This window comes from Corvus brachyrhynchos, unplaced genomic scaffold (genome assembly GCF_000691975.1).
Source record: "Corvus brachyrhynchos isolate BGI_N302 unplaced genomic scaffold, ASM69197v1 scaffold223, whole genome shotgun sequence".
NCBI classification, from domain to species: domain Eukaryota; kingdom Metazoa; phylum Chordata; class Aves; order Passeriformes; family Corvidae; genus Corvus; species Corvus brachyrhynchos.
In genome coordinates this window covers 5,694,512-5,716,361 of record NW_008237174.1, presented here as the reverse complement: position 1 = coordinate 5,716,361, position 21,850 = coordinate 5,694,512, and the positions used below count along the sequence as shown (strand labels likewise).

The 21,850-nt window shown below is 42.5% G+C and overlaps 1 protein-coding gene across 1 annotated transcript in view; it reads left to right on the top strand.

Annotated features, from left to right (window-relative positions):
• The first annotated feature begins 807 nt into the window (after nt 1–807).
• The window catches only part of EPHA4 (EPH receptor A4), a 104,110-nt gene continuing 83,067 nt past the window's right edge, over nt 808–21,850 (top strand). The window contains exons 1-3 of the mRNA XM_017728853.1: nt 808–988; nt 1,164–1,231; nt 5,563–6,226. Of these exons, the coding sequence (XP_017584342.1) occupies nt 823–988; nt 1,164–1,231; nt 5,563–6,226 (898 nt within the window). The 5' untranslated portion in view covers nt 808–822. The remainder of the gene's footprint in view (nt 989–1,163; nt 1,232–5,562; nt 6,227–21,850) is intronic.

Below are 21,850 nucleotides of genomic sequence, written 5' to 3'. Positions count from 1 at the left end.
TTTTACATTTATTTATTAAAAATGTTCATAATTCTCTAGCTAACAAAACATGATGCAATGGAGCAGAGCCAGATCTGGATTTGGATTTCAAGCTATTTGTGATCAAACATATGAAGACATATTGTAGAGATGGCTAATTGTGTTTCCATTTATTTCCATTACAGTAATTTTGTCCTCTAAAAGGGCTGCAGAGAAAGCTGGATTATTTTTACACTGTTAAGTAAGACAAGTAGAAACAGCTTTTAGAGAAAAGCTGAGGCCACAGAGCACAAATGACAATAGATCTTTGTGTTTCAAAGGTGTTGCTGAATATTTTACTCCTTATAGACTGTTCATGGAGTTGATCCCATGGATCAAGCAGAGCATGGTCCCAAGCTACCAAAAGATGCCAGAAAGATAAATGCCATTTCCCTTTTTCATTGGTCATGCTGGGCATGGCCTATTATCTTTAAATGGACTGAGCAGTAGAGAAAAGAACAAGGTTACTATCTCTACCCAGGCTTGTCACAGTCTCCAGGGCAAAGACTGTGAGACACTGCTGATAAACAAAGCAACTGCAAAAGCTAGTGCTGCTTCTCTGTAGACAAGACAGACAAGGCAAATATTTAAAAGTGGTTGTTCATAAATTATGATCATCCCCCCCCCCCAGAAACAAGGAAATTTTTCAGGCAAGTAAACTCTGCCTAAGGAACACATGTTCGGCAGCCATCCCGCGGTGTGGGCGTGGGGCGCTGGTCTCCTGGGGAGCCTCTGCCTGGTCTTTCGGTGCCCAGCCGTGCTCCTGGGGTCCCGGCAAGTACCGATTTTGAGCCCATCGCTGGCATGCGGGCGCGCTGTCCCAGGCGGCGGGAGACGCGGCGCTCAGCGCTGCGGGAGCGCTCCGAGAGGCGCTCCGGTGTCTCCCGCAGGTGTGCCGGGACTCCGCCGCTCCTCTCCGCGCCCCTGAGCGGCTCCAGTGCGCCGGGAAACGAACGTGCGATTCCTCAGAGTGAGTTTGGAAGTGTTTTTAAGATATTGGCGCGGTCGGAAATAACATTGCATTTCAAGTGGTAGGTGAATGCGATCGTGCTCCGCACATATGGAAACGTTCAGGTAAATCATTTATTTTAATATTGCCTTTTGGCATCTGGAATTTAATCTCTTTTATTTGTACCTTTCTGCAGTTACCTTGCTGGATTCCAGATCAGTTCAGGGAGAGCTGGGGTGGATAGCAAGTCCCCTGGAAGGAGGGGTAAGTTTTAAACCGCTATCTGATCAAAAGGGTAAAGGGGGTGATTAGTAACTTTCAGAGAGTCCTAATGGCTCGATTATTGTTGATTGTGGTGAGGAGGTCAGATTTCTTCCCTAGCTTACCAAGTGAATTACTCTTTGTTGGAGAAACTTTATACTCCCATTGGATAGTTCTGTCATGGAATAAGTGGAAACCAAAAGGGCAGAAAAGAGGTTTCAGAATTAAGAGATTGGTTGAGGCATAGGCTTAGATGCCTATTTAAAACTGAAATACCAACAAGAAATGTGATCTGCCGACTGAATTGGCATTCTTGACTGCTATTATTTTATCTGTGGACCGTCTTGGCTGGGAGATGTTCAGGGTAATTGCTGTTCTATTTCTGGATGAAGGAGTAGGGATCAATATACACGATAGACCTTTTGTTGTGATGGGACAGTTGTCCTATTTCAGAGTGTAAACATCGTGTGTTTTGGTTTCTGAACAGATCAACTGCAGCACGCATTGCTTGACTATTATTCCTTGGAGTTTCTTTTTATGTACTTTCACAATTGTCTTGTTGAAGAGAAGGCTGCTCGAATGCACTGCCCAGTGGTGATGCAATGACGTTAAAAGGTTCATTGCTGGGATGAGAGTCCCTTTGCTTAGAGAGCTGCACATAAGGTAGCTTTATTTTTTGGTTTAGCTTTATATTGTCGGATGGGTACTGTGCTGCTCCCTCATCTGTGCCCTGACCTGCAGGGTGCCCAGTGTCTCTCTGGGAAACTGCTTCAAATGTTGGACTCTGAAGTTGCTGGGATCTGGAGGAGACTGTATGTCATGGGACTTTCTTTTAATAAGCAATTAGAAAGGCGCCTTCTTTCTTCATATGAGCAATTCAACCAAAAATGCCAGCAATGCACACTAAGCATGAATGTAAAAAAAAAAATTCCAAATCCTTTTAACACTAAATGAGTAAAAGCAGCTTGGAATCCTTAAGCAGAAGTAACTAAGTCAAAGTGTTTGAAAAAAGGAAGGTGCTGAAAGATCAGGACCTGTGCACAACAAAGCACTGGATTCTTCAGGAAACCTACAAAAACTTATTTTTTTGTGTGTGCGTTCCCACTTGTAATTAGAAGAAACAGAGCTAAGGAAACAGCAGTGAGAGAAGGAATCCGAGGCTGCGTTGGCTGGTGGTGCATTATGCATAAGCTCTGAATAACCGTAGCATGGGAGAATGGGGGATTGTTTTGCTCCCCCATTGTTGTTCTGGGTGAACTTGACTACAGTCCTGGCTTGTGCTCCGCCTGAGCACACTGTGCTGTCCCCAAAACTCGGTTTTCCAAAGAGCGGGGATGTGATTGGCAGGCCTCTGGCAGCGCCCACGGTGCACATTCAGTGCTGATTGCAGGCAATCGCCCTCATCTTTTGACAGTGTGGAAAGGTACAGCTCTATCTCGGTGAGAGCTGGGATTCCTTGTTAATCCCGCACCCTGGAAATGTCGGTTAATGAGATGGGGTCTTTCAAAGGGATATCTAAGGCTTTCCAAGAGAATCTATGCTCTGTATTAAAACAGAAGCTAAATACAAGTTTTGATAAGTCAGCAGTGGAATCAATGATCAGAGGACAGCTGTATATTATTAATGGCTGTTGGATTCCCTCTTTCTCCCCAAGTTTTTTCTGAAAGTGCCATGCAAGCTTGAGAAGGAAAAATGTGTGCTTTTATTGTGGACGTGACTCGTTTCACTAAACCTACATACATGTGTTCTATTTTTAAGCCTGTTGTGAAAAATTTAAGAGTACATGGTCTGTTTCTGAGATACAGTGCTTGGAAAGCATTTACTTCATATGCTGCAGATTTATTTCAAACAGCAGAAACAAACTCCTTTATTGTCTTGAGAAGAATTTGTCCTTCAGTGTTATTCTTTAACTGTGTATACTTTATTGTCTGTTTAAAAAAAGATATTTTTCTAAATCTGAACCACACTGTTCCTGGGGTGTGATGGTTGTGTGGATAAGAAGGGCTGGAGATAAACATAGTCATTTAGCAGTGACTAGCTATATAGTAGCCCTGGAGGAGTTAATGAATTGTATTATGAATGTAATTAATGATTTACTCTTGCATTTCACAGTTGAAAAGCAGGTTTTGTGCCCAGAATGTTTTAATCTGCATCATTAAACTGTGGGAAGAGCTGAATTATAAAACTTAATTTCAGCTTGAAAGCAAAAAGTTACAGCTTTGACCACATACTTCGAGTTACAAGTCATTTACAGTGGCTGGAAATTTTGGGCTGTAGTTACTTGCAGTTCTGTCATAAAGATGCACTTAGATGTGTTTCGCATTTGTGCGTTAATGAAATAAGAAGTCCAACTCTGTACATTTGTGTGTTGGTCAGCAGACGGGTGTGTTGAGAACCTGATCCAAAAACTTGCTGAATTCAGTTGCTGTGTGTCTCTTGACCTCAGCGGTCTCTCTATTGAATCCTCTAGCAGCATCCTCCATTGTGTAAATGCACTAAAGGAAATCCCATCAACAAGTATTATTTCCCTTTGCTTCTTCCTTTCTCTTGTACCACACACAATATTGGTAGCGTAGACAATCTGAAGATAAGCAGAATGGAAAGTGATGGATCATAAAGACAATATTGTAACAGTAAACTAGCTCTGTGGTGCTGTAAATTAAACAACTCTGTCTTCTTACAAACAACATATTACACTTTACATGGATAGATTACTTTTTAAGATTTATTTTTTTCTTTTCTCTGGAAAGGAGTGACATGCTGAGTATTGATTTCCCCTCTCCTTTATTTTAATTTGTAGTTATCTCTAGGCAGCAAATAAAATATTACTCTTTCTGCTCCTAGTGACTCATGGTGCTAGCTGCTGTCATTCTATAAATGGATTCAGCTAAGCTGGAAGCTTTTTAAGTAAAAATCACTTGCATAAGAGCAATCCTTGTGAGAAGAATGCAGGATATTATACGAGAAGCCCCCTTATGTCAAGAAGGCTTCTGTTTATCAAAGCTATGGCTTCAGTAGTTCTGAAAAGCGCTTCTGAGAGGTCACCTTAAAGTTATTACTGTTTTCTAAGGATAATGTTATATGCTTCATTGTATTGCCTGCAAACCTAGTCAGCATATCATTATCTAATTTTTTTTTATAGGGAAGGATAAATTGAATAATATAAATTGAAGTGCTATGGTTTTGCTGGGTTTTTTTTCCTGGAAAGATTTCTTTCCCTCTTCTTGCCCTTCTCTCCCTGCCAGTAGAGCACTGTGATAAACTTTCTTCTGTCTGTGATAATACTTTGACCAATTCTTTTCGGAACTGTTGGGTATATGTGCTTTCCTTTTCTTAGTTCATTATGCTGAACTCCTCCATCTCCTCCTTCCACACCTGCCTTGGATTACATGTGTTGTTGTTGTTTCATAATCATGTTGCCTGTTTGGCACTTCTAAAGATGCCTGAACTTGATTTCAGGGGTGTAACAATTTTGCAGAATGCTGCTATCCTGATCTTTCAGCACTCTCTCTCTCTGCTAACCTTTTTGGGATTCTGATAATATGAATTTAGCTGTTTCCTGACATTTTCTCCAGAAAAAAGATGTGCATACATATTTCTTCTTTTTTTACCTTCCCACTACTAAGAAACTCTGTTTGGATAACAAAGTTATGGTGGTGTTGCTGGTAGACTGATGATGTTGTCTCCTTACCTGTTTTTCCTTCTCTAAGAGCTACCCAAGTCAAGGACCCAGGTCTCTGTAGACAGCTATTTCTGCCCATCTCCAAAGTAAAGGCTTTGCTGAGTTTGTCTGGGATATTGGTAGCCCAGGAAAGTAGTTGGCAGCTTAGAGAAATAATAAGGGATGGCTTAAGAGTTTTTAAAATAAGTGGTAGTGATGTCCAAAGTGTGGCTGTCACTCCATGTGAGTAAGTCACGCTGTGTCACCTGTTGGATATTCCATGTGCAAAGCAGGGTCCATGAGATACCTGCTGTCAAGGAAACACTGCAGGTCAGTGCTGCTCTGTGAGTCTGGAAAGTCCTGTGTGTAGCCCTGCTCTAGGCAGGGTCCTGTGAACTGAACTGTAGTACAAGTAAACCTGATCAGTTGAGGGAGCATTCTTGAATGGCTTCAGAGGGCCCTTAAAACACATGCTTGCTCCTGGAGGCATGAGGGGATTTGGAATTTGTTTCTCCTGAGCAGATGCTTCCTTTAATGCCCGAGTAGTTGAGGACTTGGCTATGGCTTGGTCTTTCAGTTTGGTTTTTTTGGAACAAGTGCATATTGTTTGTTGTGAAGCTCTGTTGTTCCTTTTAATACTGATGTGCTTTTCTCCCCCTTTTCCTCCCTGCAGTGGGAGGAAGTGAGCATCATGGATGAGAAGAACACTCCGATCCGCACCTATCAAGTCTGCAACGTGATGGAGCCCAGCCAGAATAACTGGTTACGAACTGATTGGATTCCCCGTGAGGGGGCTCAGAGGGTTTATATTGAAATCAAGTTCACGCTAAGAGACTGCAACAGCCTGCCGGGTGTCATGGGAACTTGCAAAGAGACTTTCAACCTTTATTACTATGAATCAAACAACGATAAGGAGCGTTTTATTCGTGAGAGCCAGTTTGCAAAGATCGACACCATTGCTGCTGATGAGAGCTTCACCCAGGTGGACATTGGCGACAGGATCATGAAGCTGAATACGGAGATCCGGGATGTGGGACCACTCAGCAAGAAGGGGTTTTATTTGGCTTTTCAGGACGTCGGTGCCTGCATTGCTTTGGTCTCTGTCCGTGTGTTCTATAAGAAGTGTCCACTGACGGTTCGGAACCTGGCGCAGTTTCCAGACACCATTACTGGCGCTGATACCTCCTCTCTGGTGGAGGTTCGTGGCTCCTGTGTCAACAACTCGGAAGAGAAGGATGTGCCAAAAATGTACTGTGGGGCAGATGGCGAATGGCTGGTGCCCATTGGCAACTGCTTGTGCAATGCTGGCTATGAGGAGCGCAATGGAGAATGCCAAGGTAGGATGAGCCATATTGTACTCTTCATTAGGGCTTAGTGGAATGCATAATTGAATCAGAGATGAGAGAAATGGACTAAAGCCAGTGATTAGCAGCCCTGTGGGATGTGGTGGGACAGAGGGGTTTATGAAGAAGTCCAATAGCTCCAGGTGGCAAGGCTAAGCATTATATAATGCAAAACAAATGATACTGCTGTAATAGGCAGAAGGTGAAACACATTTTCTAGCAGATGCCTAAATTTGATTTGGCTCGTGATAGTCACCAAAATGTGAATGACTGCAAAGCAGTGCAGTTGAGCTACTGTTGTTTGAAGAGACAAATCTTTCAAGGGAACTTTGTTAAGCGCAGGAAATTCTGGCAAAGTCGACTTTGGGTAATGCGGTAGGCTAAGAACGAGTCTGGGAGGCAGGACAGGAGTTTTAGCTGGATTACTTTCCCATTTTGGGAAGTGGAAGTCTTTGGTGTTTTACTTGTTGCAAATTTTTAGCACTAAGTACCCTTTGATATTTGACTCTGCTGCCTTTGTTAAATATTTTCATTTCTCAGAGAGTCTTCATTGTCAGTTAAATAATGGAGGTGCTAGGATACTCTTAGAAATGCTAAAAGTCTCCACCCCACCCTCCCACACACACACACACACACACACACACACACACCATCCTGTGTGCTGCAGAATTAGGGATTAAAGTTTGTATAAAAGACAGATTTGCCTAAAAGAAAAAACCTCAATACCTATAGTCTCTGCCTCCCTTTTCTGAATAAAGAAGCTGTAGAAGGTTAGGGAAGGAGAGAAGAGAGTTTATAAATAAAATATCTTTAGCCTCTGCTTTGGAACTCTTGCTCGTGTAAGCATAAATTAAGATCAAATTTAAATGGATTCTTGCACAGGTCAGTGAGCTTAATTTTGCTGGGTGCTGAATTGAAGGTGCTCAGCTTCTTTCGGGATTTGGAACCATGTTTTTAGAAAAGATTCTTTGGAGTCTGTTGCTTCATGTCTTCTTGGTGTGTTTTTTACTAGGGCATTTTTATCATCTTGAGACTGAGAACAAGTTAGCAAAACAAGTAACTGGCTCTTTTGTGATGGACTTCTAAGAGAATGGTGTCTTTTGAATGTCCTACTTGATTTCTTTTAAATAGTAATTTACAGTCAATATGAAGTTCTTTATTATGCATTGAAATTAAACCTTGGTAGGAAAAAACCACTACATGTGAACTTCAGCCTTAATTTCCTGAGTTTTTGCTCTATGACAGATGCCCAGTGTGGCATAGTGGCAACAAAATTGCCATTGGCCCTACAGAGGACTGAAAAATGAGCTGACAGTGACATACCTCTCTGGGGTGAAATATTCTGGTTTTTCTTGGGGTTTTTTTGTTGATTTTTCCATCCCCTGAGATGGAAACTTGAAAGCCTGTTTATTATGACGTGTGTGAACCTGTGACTGTGGTACTGCCTGGGTGCTTCTGGGGGAGCCGCTGGTGGCTGGGGAGATGCTATAACTCTCTTATAGCTCAATAACTTCTGAGCAAAGCTTCCAGACACCTTACCAGCCTGGGCTGTGAGAGGAGGAAGTGAATAAACCCATTTATTGGTTTATTGCACAGAGATGATTCCACCTTCTCCTAAAGGCCTATTAGGACAGCACTGGGTCACTCTGATTGACACAGATCATCCATTTTTCAGTGTCAGTGGCCCAGATATGGTGAGCTAATTGTCCAACAAATCCTGTGTTGTTCAGGGGAAATCTCTTGAGGTTTTGTTGATGGGCAGTGATTACAGTGGCATGCTTTTTAAATTTATTTTTGTAGCATTGGACGAGACCTGGGGGATGACTGTCAGCTTACCTAAAGGCTCTCAGCTGCATCTGGGGACGTTTGGGCTCAGGAAACTCAATTCTCCATTTCCCAATTAAAAGGAAGATCAGGTGATGCCATATTGACAAAGGTGTTAGAAACGTTCTGTGTCTTGGGCTCTGCAGAGGGAAGTTGGCCTGTGCTAGTCATTTTGAGAGCGTTCGAGCCAGCACATAATTGAAAGTGCTAAACTCATTTCATCAGCTGTTATTTGTGGTTTCCTTTTCTCACATTTGCCATTCTCCAGCCAGAACAGTTTACTGGGAAGCACCGCCTGATGAATTCATGAAGCTCACCAGAACTGTGCAGCTCCTCTCTGGTTTCCAGTGAGGCTGTTAAAGCAGTTTGGCCTTTGACACCACTGAATGAGGTTTCCCTTTTTCTTTCCCCTCTTAACTTAATTGTTTAGGAAATGTTCTGCTCTGACAGGTTTTTGGAGGGGAGGAGGAGGACGAAGTGAGGAGGATTCCTGTGGTTTTGATATAGAGGACTGGGGGCAGGGGAAGAGACTTTGAGTTTGGGAAAGGCTGTGAAAGGGTGCTAGTCTGGGACTGGAGCTGGTGAGCAGGTTCCACCTCAATTGTTTTTCAATAGGTTGACTGTGGCAGGACAAATACAAGGAAAGGTCAGAGGTTGTCCGTTTCCTCATCCATCTTCCCCTGTGATCCTAGGGTCAGAGTTAGGATTGATTAAGATCTTAAATGTTTGACAAAAGCTCAGTGGGCAGGAATAGTTCGGGCCAGTGGATTGGGGCTTTGCACTTGTTGGGAGATCCCCAGTCTATGCTGGAGCTCCTTGTCTCCTGTGACCTGCTCCCTGCCACACAGTGCTGTGACAGACCAGCTGGTCCTTGGCTTGTCCTGCAAACTGCTTCAAGTTCACTCACCCTCCCAATTTTTAAATAATGCATTTTCCTTGAGATTCTTTTGCCTAATTTCTGATGTATGTGTGGGAAGCGTAATGGAAAGCCTTTTCACGTCTAAAGTTCTTCCTGTAGTGGGAGTTAATGACTTTCTGACCTCAAATGGGATTTTTTTAAAAAATTGTGTCGGTGGTATGGAGGTGTTTGAATATGATGACAAAAAACTGTCCTTTCTCTGACTGCTGTTTTTTTCCCAGCTGACTTTATTGATGATGATTGTCTTACCAAACATCCATAATTGTATGTGTATATGTATATATTTAAGAACCTGGGACAGGAAGGAAAAGAAGCTAAGCATTTAATCCATTTTTATTTGGGAAGCTTCACAGGTGTCTTGACAGTGGTTCTGCAAAATTGGTCCTGATCAGTAGAAATTTTAGGTGAGCTCTGATTCTTTGCTTCCAGGTGAACTTGTAGCTGTGAATTTGATGCAAAAAAAAAAAAAAATCCAATTTGCTATTTCTATTACTGTTTATTTTCCCTCAAATGTTCTGTGTTAGTGGCTATCTATTTAGGAGAACATGAATGTCGAATATTGTTGATGGAAGATGACTATCCCAAATAGTGGCACATCTCAAGGCTAAGGCAATTAGTGCTTTAGGGCAAAGCTGAGACATAAAGTAATTTTAAACTTCACTTGTACACATCATTATGTAAATTGTTTTGTTACATGTTAATAAAACATGGTTTGGATTTAGTTACGATTTCTTTATGATAAAGCACATATCTTTCTAACTCAAAGGAGGAGGGGGAAAACAAGCAGGAAGGGAGAAAAGACAGATTAAAGAAGCAATAGACTGTAGCCATCTGTGATGATTTTGATGCTGTGAAATTACAAATCTCAATTTTAGACCTGCCATTTAGTATAAATATATGAGACAGTTGAGATTTTTACTGTGATATTGTAAAGGTTATGAGAGCCAACAGCTTTGTCTTCATCTACACTTGCTTTTTCTGAGTTGTGAATTGGCCAATTGGCAGAAAATCCAGTGTCATTTAAAATATGGCTCAGTCCTGGTTTCATATCACTGCTGTTTTTAGAATTTTCCTTCGAACTTTGATAAGAGCATCCCTAAGAAGTAATAATTTGAATGATAAGATTCTTTTTATCTCGGAGGCTTTGAAGAGTGGCTGTGATCATTGAAAGCAGCAGTTCAGTTTACATCAGAAGGTTACAGTCTAATTATATGTTTTTCTGTGATAAGATTCTTGGATGGTGAGTTTTTTAGGGGTGGGAAAGTAAAGTAATTTGTGTGTACTTTCCCATTTTAGTAATAACTTTTTTGTCAGAATAGCACTGATGTACAGTCTGGCTGCACAAAAGGGTGATCAGAAGGGTGACTAAGACTGCAGATTAGAGATTTCAGAAGGATTTATTTTTTTTCCCCAGGTTGATTATTTTTGGCAGGGGAAAAAAAGCACAGACTCAACATGTTAGGTTTTAAAAGGAGCTGAGAAGACGGAAGCTACAGGCGGGGCCTGGGAGCGACACTGAAACACAGTCTGTCTGAACCAAATTTAGTTGGTTCTCTTCTCTGCTGATTTGGTTATGTTATGTTCTCGTGTAGCTCAGTAGATCTTCCAAGGGTTGCTCCCTCTGTGATTTTCTTGTACCACCTGGCGCATTTCAAAATCTGCATTTAAATGTCATTGCAGGAGCTCTATTGCTTTCTCCTGCCTGGCCTCCTCGGAAGTCAAGTTACAGTTATCAAGCAAATGTCCCTTCATGTATTGCTTGGAGAAAAGCTGTGATTGCTTCCCTTTGAATTTCTGACAAGACTCTGCTACTACACAGGGGAGCAATATCTGGTCCTTACTCTGTGTGTTCCTGGTAAAAAGCACGGTCCTCAGAATCAAAGCCAGATGAGCTGCTGTGGTGGTATGGATTTCATGGTAGGTCTGGGTAGTCCTTTGTGGGACTTCCAGCCCATCTTCTGGTTCTTGTGTGTTCTTTTAGGATAAAAAAACCCAGCAACCCAAAACTTTGCAGACAACTCATCCACTGTGTGATGAGTTCAGTATTTAGATCTTGCCTGGGTAAGGGTTATTATCTGTCTAATAATATGCTCCACTGAGCTTGGTCTTCGTTGTGCTTGTGAGACATGATTAAAGAAATGCTCAGCAGTACACTAAGGTCTTTTGAGACTGCATCAAAAAGCCCCCCAAACTTGTGAGATAAATATTTTATCTCGTTTCGTCCCATTATGCCACATCCTTTTCATATGTTGTAGGGAGCAGGTGAGGTCACACAGTTTTGTGAATTAGAGACAATTAACACTCCCATGACTAAATGGCCATTTTATGAATATTCAGAGCCTGCTTCACCTCCCTGGGAAGCAAACATGTTGGTTCCCTTCTCCTTCCTCCTGCTAGAGACTGGGGAAGCTCTCCCTGTGAATAGGGATTGGCAGCTGTCGGCCGCTTTGCCTTTTGGATGCAGCAAATTCCTCATTTACATCTTTTGTATACACCCTCATGCAAAGTAGCACACCCATTTCCCCATTTCAAAGGAGATAAGAGCTTCCTTTGGAAACGCCAGCCAAAATCTCCTTCTGTTTATGCAGAGCTCAAAGATTTGGATTTTATGCAAATGGATTCTGTTTTGATTTTTTTTGATCTCTTTGTTTGAGACAGTGTAATATTTGCTCAGTGTGCTCCTCATGTCTTGACCATGGCTGATTGTTGCTCTTGCCCCTATGTGCAGCTCCTTTCCAGCTGGTGTGTGGGACAGCGCTGTGCTCAAACCCTGACCGTGTGTAAAATGATGGTTGGGGTGTGGAAGTGCCACTTCTCATGCCTGAAGGGGCTGCAGGCCCTTGGGTGTCATCTCCTCCAGATGTTCACCAGTGATCACCAAGCTCTTCTGTAGCTGCATCCTCAGCTGGGGGGATGGTGAGGTTCAGGAGGTGGGATCCCCTCTGGGCTGCAAGTGTGCACTTGGGACATGAGAAAGCTGCATTACATTTTGACATTTCCTATGCTTTGTGCCAAGTACCTGCTTAGGCCTGGGCAAGTGTCCTTCCCTCTGCTGTCTGGGCTGGCCTTGGCCCATGGTTAGAGTGTGGTGAAAAGGGGCTCCCAGCACTTGGGTAAGTAAACATACAGAAATGCTCTTCTGTCTTTATTTATTGAATGAAAATAATCTGTGAGAAAAGTTCTGCTTTCTTAAGCCTCATGATTATACAAGAACCCATATTTTATTTTATTTTTGATTTTAGTGGCTTTCTTTTCTTTTTAACTTTCTTTATTTCAACTTTACTTAAAATTGCCTTTGGCTTGAAATAAAGCTGAGGCTCATTAAATGCTCCCAAAACACAGGCTTGTTCAGAAGGATTTGTTGAAAGGTTTATTGATATAAGTTAGAACACATGCTGCATGAATGTACTGTATTTCTTTAAAGGACTGTTTTTCATTTTGTGTCTTTATAAATCAGTGGTATGAAATTGGGACCCTGATCGTGTTGGGTCTGCATCCTGTGAGAAACCAGAAGGAGAAACGTGGTTGTGGGGGGGGTTCGTTTTTGTTGGATGTCCAATTAGTGTTTAACTTGAAGGTAATTTCACAGGGGTAGTAAACTGTGCAGTGTGAAACCTGGTGGTGTAATTAAATGGAGGAAGGGCTCTTTAAAACAACAAAGGAATGTGCAAAAACTTTGCTTTTGTCCTAATAGTCACCCAGAAGGGAGGTCATGCTGTTCAAAGTACAATATGGATGGGCTTAAAAAGGGGGAAAAAAAAAAAAAAAAAAAAGCTATACTATACAGTTGGTATTTGCTTTGGGTCATTTAGTCATGGATGCCTAGAAAAAACTCCATTTGCTGGTCTGCTTTTTGTACTTCCCTTAGATGGCTGGGTTTAAATCTCACTAACACTGAGTTAATCGGTACAAACCCACTGAAAGAGGTGTGCTGGGAAACAGACTTTGTATTCATGGGGGCCTGGTGCTGCGCAGCTTGGGCTGTGAAGAGGCAGTCTGGGCAAAGGTGGGGGTGCTGGGCAGGAGGAGGAGGAGGAAGGATGCTTCTGTACTGCAGCAGCTGGAGGATGGACTGGGTAACTTTCCCAGAGGCACACAGGATGTCTGTGACTGAGATAAGACCAGAGTGAAGGTTGAATGTGGCATCCTAGCTGTAGATAGCTTCTGCCCCTCCTCACTTGTCAAAAGTTATCTATCGCTCACCTTTTCCTGATGAGGGACCCATCTTGCACATCCTCAAAACATCGTTTGAGCTAAGGAGATCAATACCTATTGCTTCTGCTTGTATATGTGAAAGCTTTGTACAGCCACACTACAGAGCTGCAGTACAGTGTCTTAATTACCCAGATAATCCTGTTTGCTTGTATTTTTAAACTATGGAGTGCTGGGTAATTATTCAATTCTTAATAGAAGGCAAATGGCAATGTAAACAATAATTAGGATGTTAGACTAATGTGCTTCAAAGCAAATTGGATTTTTTTTTCATACCATTCAGCATGAAGTCCCATAAAGCTGACAATTTAGTGTCAAGGAAGCAAGTTCCATTTTGCTTGCATTTTCTGTTATCTCCTCATGCCTTGTTTCTGTGAATGAGCTTGCTGTGATGCTGCTGCCTGCTCCAGCGCAAATGGCAGGCTGACAGTCAGTTCTCCCCATTTGCCTATTCTCTCCTGCAGCTTTTTGTCCCCTGCAGCCAGGGCTTAGAGGTCAGCAGCATCTGAAATTCCCTCCTGTGCCAAGACAGGTGAGCTTGGAGCAGGGTGGCTGGTGCTGGTGGTGTAGCCAGCACTGGGCTCAGTGGGTTGTGGCTGTCCTGGACCAGGGTCCAGAGGAGAAGGAGCAGGCTGAGCTTGGTGACTTAAGCTCTTCCTGCATTTGGAAATAAAGACATATTTCAAGGGAAATTCAAGTTTCTGGCTCTTCAGTTGTTGACAACAGGGTAGTATGCTGTGGGTCAGAACTGCAGCTTGTTATCTCCCTTAGCTTGGAGAGCTCTCCTGCTTTTCACAGTTCATATCAGGTTTTCCTAGGAGCATGATGCGAGTCACAAACACTGATGCAAAACACTCAATTGATTTCTGTTCTATCTGCAAAACTTGTGTGTGTGACATATTTCAGTACTTGCCCAGACCGTTAATTAAAACCTGCCATTGTATCCATTCCTCACATTGTATTTAGCCCGTGATTGAAAGGTGAGTGTTGAGGCAGAGGCGTCAGTCAATAATGCTGCTGCTTCCTGAAATACTTTAATAATGTCTCTGTCATACCGAGGGTTTTGTCTGGCCTCCACTGTGTGTTCTCAGTGGTCTGAAGGGATTGAACAATTGCCTTTATTTTCCCCATTATCAATACTAGGAAAGGCCAAAATGTTCTCCAGTGTTGATGCTGAATTACAGAAATTGAATTACAGAAATTTAATTTTAAATACATTTTATTCTTCTCCCAAGAACTGTGTGCGTGGGGGAATAAATGGAACACTTCCAGAGGTTATGGCTGAATATTTTTGATACAAGTACAGGCTATCTTTATATTTAAGTGTGCACTTAGAGGGGGTTGATTTTGTTATTTTAAATCCCAGAGGGTTTTTGCCAGGCCACATTTTAATAACCCTAATTAACAAGTCTGTCTTTCCATACATCAAACATCTCTGTCTGGGGAGCTGAAGAATACCTACGAGTGCTTCTGTGAACTTGGGGCTTGAATTCATTTGTTTTCAGTTTTAAGTTTTTCTGCTGCTGAAAAAGACATCGCTGCTTTGAAAACAGTTTCCTTTTGAAGTGTCCAGCCTGGCAATGACTGAAGCAGCCACTGGGCAAATTAGCATGTTAAAGGGAGCGGATCAATACCTTCTCCTTGCCTGATCTCTGTGGGGCTGGGTCTTGGCAGCCCTTACTCAGGGTCTGGCCAGCTGCACCCCGGCATTTCAGGGGAGCCGTCAATAGTGGAGTGGGTTGTGTCAAGCTGAGACTGCCTGATCAGGTGCCCAGGCTCTTTCAAGGATGGCAATTTGAAAATGGATTTGAGGGAATTGATAGCTTTGGGAAGATCAGACAGCTTGTGTAATTATAAACAGGATTAGAAGGAAAGTGGAGGGAGAAATAGGAGATCAATCGTAGGGCACAAGTTGGCTGAACTCTTCTGATGCTTGAGTTTTGTTGTACTTAGCTGCTCTGTGTAGGAGATTTCTTTGGGCTTTTTGAAAAGACAAGTAAACACAAATTAGAAAGAGAGTGTGTGGGCAGTCCCTGCTGTTTGGCAGAAATGCTTGGAGGCAGTGGCTGCTTGGTAAGCGTAGCAGGAGATGCTTAGGTTCAGCTGTGTTTGCTGACAAACTGCAGAAGGTGGTTGTGGCTTCCCCGTGTGAGCCCCAGCCCGTGTGCCCTCACACCTGCAGCGGCCCCCTCCGGGAGCTGGCGTGGGATGCTCTCTCCTGTCCTTGGCTTTCTCTTTGCCAGACTCCTGCTCACTGATACAGACCTCCCTTCCTGGGCCTTTGGCAGAGCTCAGTGTCTGCTCTCTGAGGAGAGACAGCCCCTGCCTTGGGAGTGGGAGGAGCACCAGAGGGTCCTCTTCTGTCCATCACTGTTGAAATGATTGCAGTAATCAAAATGGCTCTGGAGCTGTTCTGTAATGGAGACTATTTCTTGAGAGGCTTCCTGCAGTCTCGCTCACCAGAGATACCAGAAGATAGCAGAGTTCTGTTGCTGTTTCTTTTTAGCGGCTTCAGTATTTGCATCTTGCACATCTGCCAGCCTTCCCTTAACCTCTGAAGTACCCTAACACAGTTACTAGGTTGACACATTTTGTCCACTAGTAATTAGTTCTTGGATTTCCTCTTTTATTTTTGTGGTGATCAGTCGTGTCCAGGGTAGAGCTAGTAAGACAGCTGAAATCAGGACCAGGTCCCTATATGTGCTCCACCTGCTCATTAATCAAGGACTCTGCAGTTAATGAGTGTAATTTCCAGGTAATATTTAATCTTAGAGTAGCAATAGTTACACTTAATGTGAAAGAACTTTTTTTGTGGTGTGTTGCTGAAGTCATTCCCATGGCACATTAGAAACCTCTGCTACTCCCAGGTGCAGTTGTGTAAGGCTGACCCATATTTGGACTACTTCCAAAAATCCATACAAGATTAAAATACTGGATCCAGTATTTCGGCTGGACATGGCACTTCAGTGGGTGCTGAGTGCAACACACATGCCTGTAGACATGGCTGATAATGTACACAGTTTTGTAATGCTTTGAGGTTCAAAGGCCTCTCTGTGTGGAGAAGAAAGTTGAAAGCAGTCAGCTACAGGGCTGAAGCCAGTGTGTATAACTGAAGGTGCATCACTAAATACCTGCAAGACTGTTTCCATCCTTTTCGTCTGAATCTTCCCATGTGCAGATCCTTTATCCATTTAGTTGATTCACCTTAAAGTTCTCAGTGGCTCTTTGAAGATGTGCTCTCAGTGCCCAGGCTTAATGTGCCCAGAATTAATGTACTTGGTAACCTTAAATTCAACACACCCAATAGCTTGGGAAAGCGAACTCAAAGGGTTGTGGGCACTGTGAAAGCACGCATTTGTAGCTTTAGGATTCTTTAATTTGGGAGAGAAAGAAGAACAAAATCCATGTAGAGTCTCAGCAGCAGAAGGGAAAGGAGCATGGCTACAGCTTTGCCAAGGAAGGTGGCTGGCCAGCTCCAGGAAGGGGCAAGAGCCCTTGTCTGCTGTGGAAGAGCAGCACTGGCTGTGACAGAGGTTGCTGAAGGTGCACTGTGGGCTGGTCGAGCACTGCAGGGACCTGCCCTTGTCTTAACAGGAGTGGTGCAGTCCCAAGAGCAGTATGTGGCCCTATTATCTCATCTCCTGCCCATTAGGCTGCGCTGAGATGGTGACTGTGCAGAGCTGCTGTTTTTAGTTCGAGATGAACTGTAATTGGGGTATGGGAGTGTGCAAAAGGAGACCTCCTCCCTCTTTCCTGTTTGGTTGGGCATTGGTTTGTCCATCTGTGCAATCAGAGGACCCTGCTGCTCTAAATTGTGCTGAGTTTTTAGCAGCTCCCAGCTCACTGTGGGGATGTGGGGGGCAGGAGTTCTGCCCACTGTATTCCCCTGCTTCTTTAAAGGTCGCCACTAAGTCCTCTTTCTTGTGGCTGTGTGTTTAGCTAGCCTTTTGCAGCAATCATGCTAATTTGACCTCTCCATACACCTGTATTAAAGTTTGAGTCAAAAATCTACCATAGCTAAGGAGAGACATTTTTCCATGGGATTGCTGAGCTCTTTGAGAATGATGAATGACAAAGTTAACTCTTGTGCAAACATTGCCTTTTATTTGACTTTGTAGTTTGCCCTTTGAAATACAAACATATTTGTGTCAATCAGCAAGTCTCCTTTCTGGAGTTCGGGTTGACCCTGTGGAAAGAAATGTGACTGTGCAATTATTAAAGGTGAGGCCTTCACTTTAACAAATGCTGAGTAATTGCTATTCACTCCTCTCTGTGCCTGTGCCATAAATGACAGTGAACTGCCCTTCAGCCTGGCTAAATAACAAGGAAGATACTTGTTTGAAAGGAATAATTCTTTAGAAATTTGCAATGTGTCAGAAGTATTGTGTCACAGGGACTTGTGGGTAGGACAAAAAAAAAAAAGATGTCTGTCTCAGCTTAGAGTGCAAGAACCTCAGTTGGGCTTTAAAATGCATTTAGGTCAGATACTGTATCTATGTCAGTCAGAGTTAGTAGGGGTTGTCAGGGTATAGAAGAGGGCAGAATTTGCCCATTATAAAAAAATCTGAAGTGTATATGGAGGTGTGATACTCTGACTCTTTATGATTAGAAGGATGAAAGCTCCTCCTCTCCCCTGCCAGAGTGTTGGCAGGAACTGGAAGAAGGCTCCTAATGTTTCCTAGGAGTTTTTTCTACAGTCGGGAGACCTGGCCCTGGTTGGTGCCACTGCTCTGATTTTGTCCAGGGAAGTTGTCAGCCAGATAGTGAGGCTATGGATGAGTTGTGCCAATGAAATAGAAACTTAGACCTCATTACTACTTTTGGAAAATAACTCCTGTCCTCTGCCAAGTATTTTTTCTTGCTGTTCTTGATGTAAAAGCCTTCTGAGGAGCCAAAACTATGGCATAAATTCAAGTTTATTAATCATTACTGATGCTTTATAGAGATACTATCAAGATGGCCCAGTGCTGATTTGACCTGCCTCTTCTTTCTGTATTAGGTTCTAATTCCTATATCTTTGTTCAGTCTGTATGTGATTTCTCAAAATAAATTGTTTATTGCCTTGAGCTCAACATCATGAGTCTTGAAGGCAGACCTTCAATAATAAATAAGTTCTCCTGGTAAGGACAAAAAAATTTTTGAGAACACTTCTCAATTTGTTTCTCAAAGAGATTTTTTAGAAACCAGGAGATTCTGTTTTACCTGTTCACATCAACAAGCTTATTTTGGCCTTACTCCAGAAGGAAGTAATTGAAACACTAGGCAGTGGCTTTCCTAATAGTCCAGAGCTTGACTGATGGATTTGTAGCCCTTAAGCAGGCTTTAGAGTCTAAGGCATCCCTTCTGCCTGTGTTACAGCTTACTGACCAGAATTTTTAGGAGTTCAAAGGTTGGACTTGCTAAAGTTGAAGATACCTTGAAATGTCTCTCACCTTTCTTCTTTAACCAGAGGTGCACAGAAGTTGGCTGCCAAGACAGAGCTGATAAACAGGGCAAGAAATAATGGGCTTAAATTGCAAAAACAAAAGGATAGGCTAGACCCAAGGGGAAAAAAAACTAATCATAATTACTGAGATCTGTAGTGCCAGTGCAGATTGCCCAGGAATGTGGGGCAATCTCAGTATCAGAGGATTTTCAGAGTAAGTTAGACACCCAGTAGCATGGTTTAACTACAGGTTATCCTCTGGTGGGGCTGGGAATAGGCTGACTGGGATCTTCTCCACCCATGTCTCTTGTGGTAAGTGCTCTCTTACAGTTGTTATGGGATCACCGTTGTCTTACAGCTGAAAAGTAGCTCTTGAGGTCTGACCTAGAAAGAGACACATGATCATACTGTCTCCTGACTTCTTTCCCTCAAGAAAAACTTTTTCAGTCTGAAGAGGTCTCTTGGCTACTAGAGCTCTTTCAGCTTTCCAGTTTAACCAGCTCCTTTCAACTAAACAGAACCTTCTTTTGGTGTCTTGGATAACCCTCTCTGTTTGTTCCAGTCCTTCACAGAGCCAGAGGGGGGACCCTGAACAGGCCCTGGCTTTTCCAGTGAATCATGGCTCTACATATGAGAGTCATAGCTTCATTTTACTGGCCTTAGTATCCCCTCAGAGTATCTGAGCCCATGGTAATGATAGAGTATGTCAGGGATGCTGTGGAGTAGCCATAAAGAGCTCTGCCTGTCACTGGCTCACCTGGAAAGAGGAGCAGAAATGCTGCTTCTGAGTTCTTCCCCTGCCCCTGTTCCAGCAAGGCTGCTCTCCTCACTCTGGAGCAATGTTGTCCCGGACACTGGGAGCAGCCCAGAGTAGATGTGTGCAGCAGATGTGGTGCTGCACTCCTTGCTTTGTGGGTCTGTGCTGTGTTTTGGCTTAATTTTGCATTCCCTCCTGTGCACCTGAGATCCTTGGCAGATGTATCTCAGCTTGTTGAAAGACGGTCCCCTTATGCCAACAGGAGCCTTCTCTTTGCATCCAGGTTGGTTTTAATGTGGAGCACATGTGCTCACTTAAATGTTGAATAAACAAGTAACTCCTGAGGAGATATTGTCTGCTCAGGTGCAGTCCTATATCTGTTAGGATGTGGAGAAGGGATATTAAAATTGTTTACGAGGTCAGAGCTGTAGTGAGCCTTGCACCACCTTTGAGTTACGACATCATTACCTGAGCTGCGGGAACCAAGAAATAAAACCATTTACCGTGAAATATGAGGAGTGCTTATGATTTTGAAGTATAGAGAGGAAGAAAAATGTGCATTATGTCCTAGTACTTTTTATTTGTTGGGTTTTTTTTGTTTTGTTTTATTGCAGGGGTTTGTTTTTGCTTACTGGTGACACACATAGAATAGATATGGCATTTGCTAATAATGTTTGTGCTAGAGAAATGCTCCTTTTACTTGTTCATTTCTTTTGGGGTCACTCTAGGAAAAATGTTCCCTCCTAAAAGGAATAAATTATTCAAGTTTATGCAAATAAACATGCTATTATTTATCTGCCTGGTACCTGCACTGTTGCAAGTCCAGTCACTTGTTTTCATTTACCACGCTTACCAAGTGCTTCCTGTCCTTTCTGTGAACAGGTTCTTTTCTGCCCTGGAGTAAGAGCCATTATGATGTTCATGCCATATGTATAGTTGGACCTAAAACATTAATAGAATAGAACAGAGATTGCTGAGGCAATATTGATTAAGCTTATTATTCTCAAACAGATGAGCAGCTAGCAGCTTACATCTGTTATGAGACCCACCAGCAGTCTTTCAAGAACTGAAAGCAGTTGATGCTCTATAGGTAGTGATTTATCGAAACATATTTCAACAGTTTTTGTATTGTCCTGTGTAGATACTTGTCTCATAAGTAAATTCTGTGGAATTAAACAACAGTATTATGAAGTTATGTATCTGCAGAGTGAGAAAGAAATTAAAAGCCATGAACAAGAGAGAAGAAAATGTAGGTGTAAAAGCTGAATGAATGTGGGCTATCAAACAGAAAGATGTGCTGTGGACAGCAGGAAAGGCAGCAGAGATTGTCCTGGGAGAAACTGACAGACAACTGCCATGCAGTTAACTTTCGGTTTCTTCAGAAAGTGGATTTTGTGGTCTTGCTGGTCTGCTGTTATGTCAATGACTCGCATGAAAACTTCCTTGAGTCAGAACATCTGTTGCGGCCGATGGAAGGATTCCTCTTGACTTTAATGTGCTTTGGATCAGGCCCAAAATGCAAATAGTTTTTCTCTCATCCTTTGAAGTCTTTAACATTTCATGGGCTCCCTTATGTTATTGGTGATTTGCACCAGAGGTATTTTGCATGCAAATGAAATTTTGGCAGTAACAATGACTGCATTGGTGAATATGCATGTAGGTGTATCAGTAAAGCAGATTTTACTTTTCAGTGTATCAAACTAGAAATTTCTTTGTAACAGTGAGTTATTCACAGTATCTACAGCTGCAGACAAATGTATTGACAAATGCATGTAAAAGACTGTATAAAACTGTCAAAGTACATTTTGATACATCTGTATAGAGCCAATTGATTTTTCATTTTTTTATGGCTTGTGCAGGTTAATACGTTTTCTGTATGAAACTGGCATTTGTCACTAACTTCTCAAAGCACTGTAGATGTCATAAATTTAAATACTGTAATTGAACCTGAATTTACTATGGATTTATTTACCGGATCAAAGAGTAACTTCAACCTACAACACTTACTTTGTTTGCTAATATAAACTCCTGAGCTTAGGGAAGTGCCAGAGAAGGACTGTTCCTTTGAATTATGTGCATGCAACCCAAATCACTGGGATTTTAGTTGTAATAAAACTGGAAGTATATTTTTTAGCTGAGAGATCATGCTGATTTTAGTATAAACATTTTGAAGTTTCTTAGAGTCATAAAGACTATTGTGGTGTTCTCATGGGTGTCTGCAATACCAAGGCAGTAAAATATGATAAGTTTACAGTGACCCTGTTTACCTTGTATTAGGAGCTCACTTTTTCATGTGAGGTGGGTGTACTGGGTTCTCCCCAGTACTTGTCCAGTAAACCTTGTCTGAAAAACACTGAGCCCTAATGAGGGCAGCATCTTCTCATCATGGGTTGCCACCTGCCCTGGCCACTGGGATGCTCTTCCCCATTTAAAAGTCACCCTTTCTTGCTCATCTGCTTAGTTTCATATGGTCCTGACCCA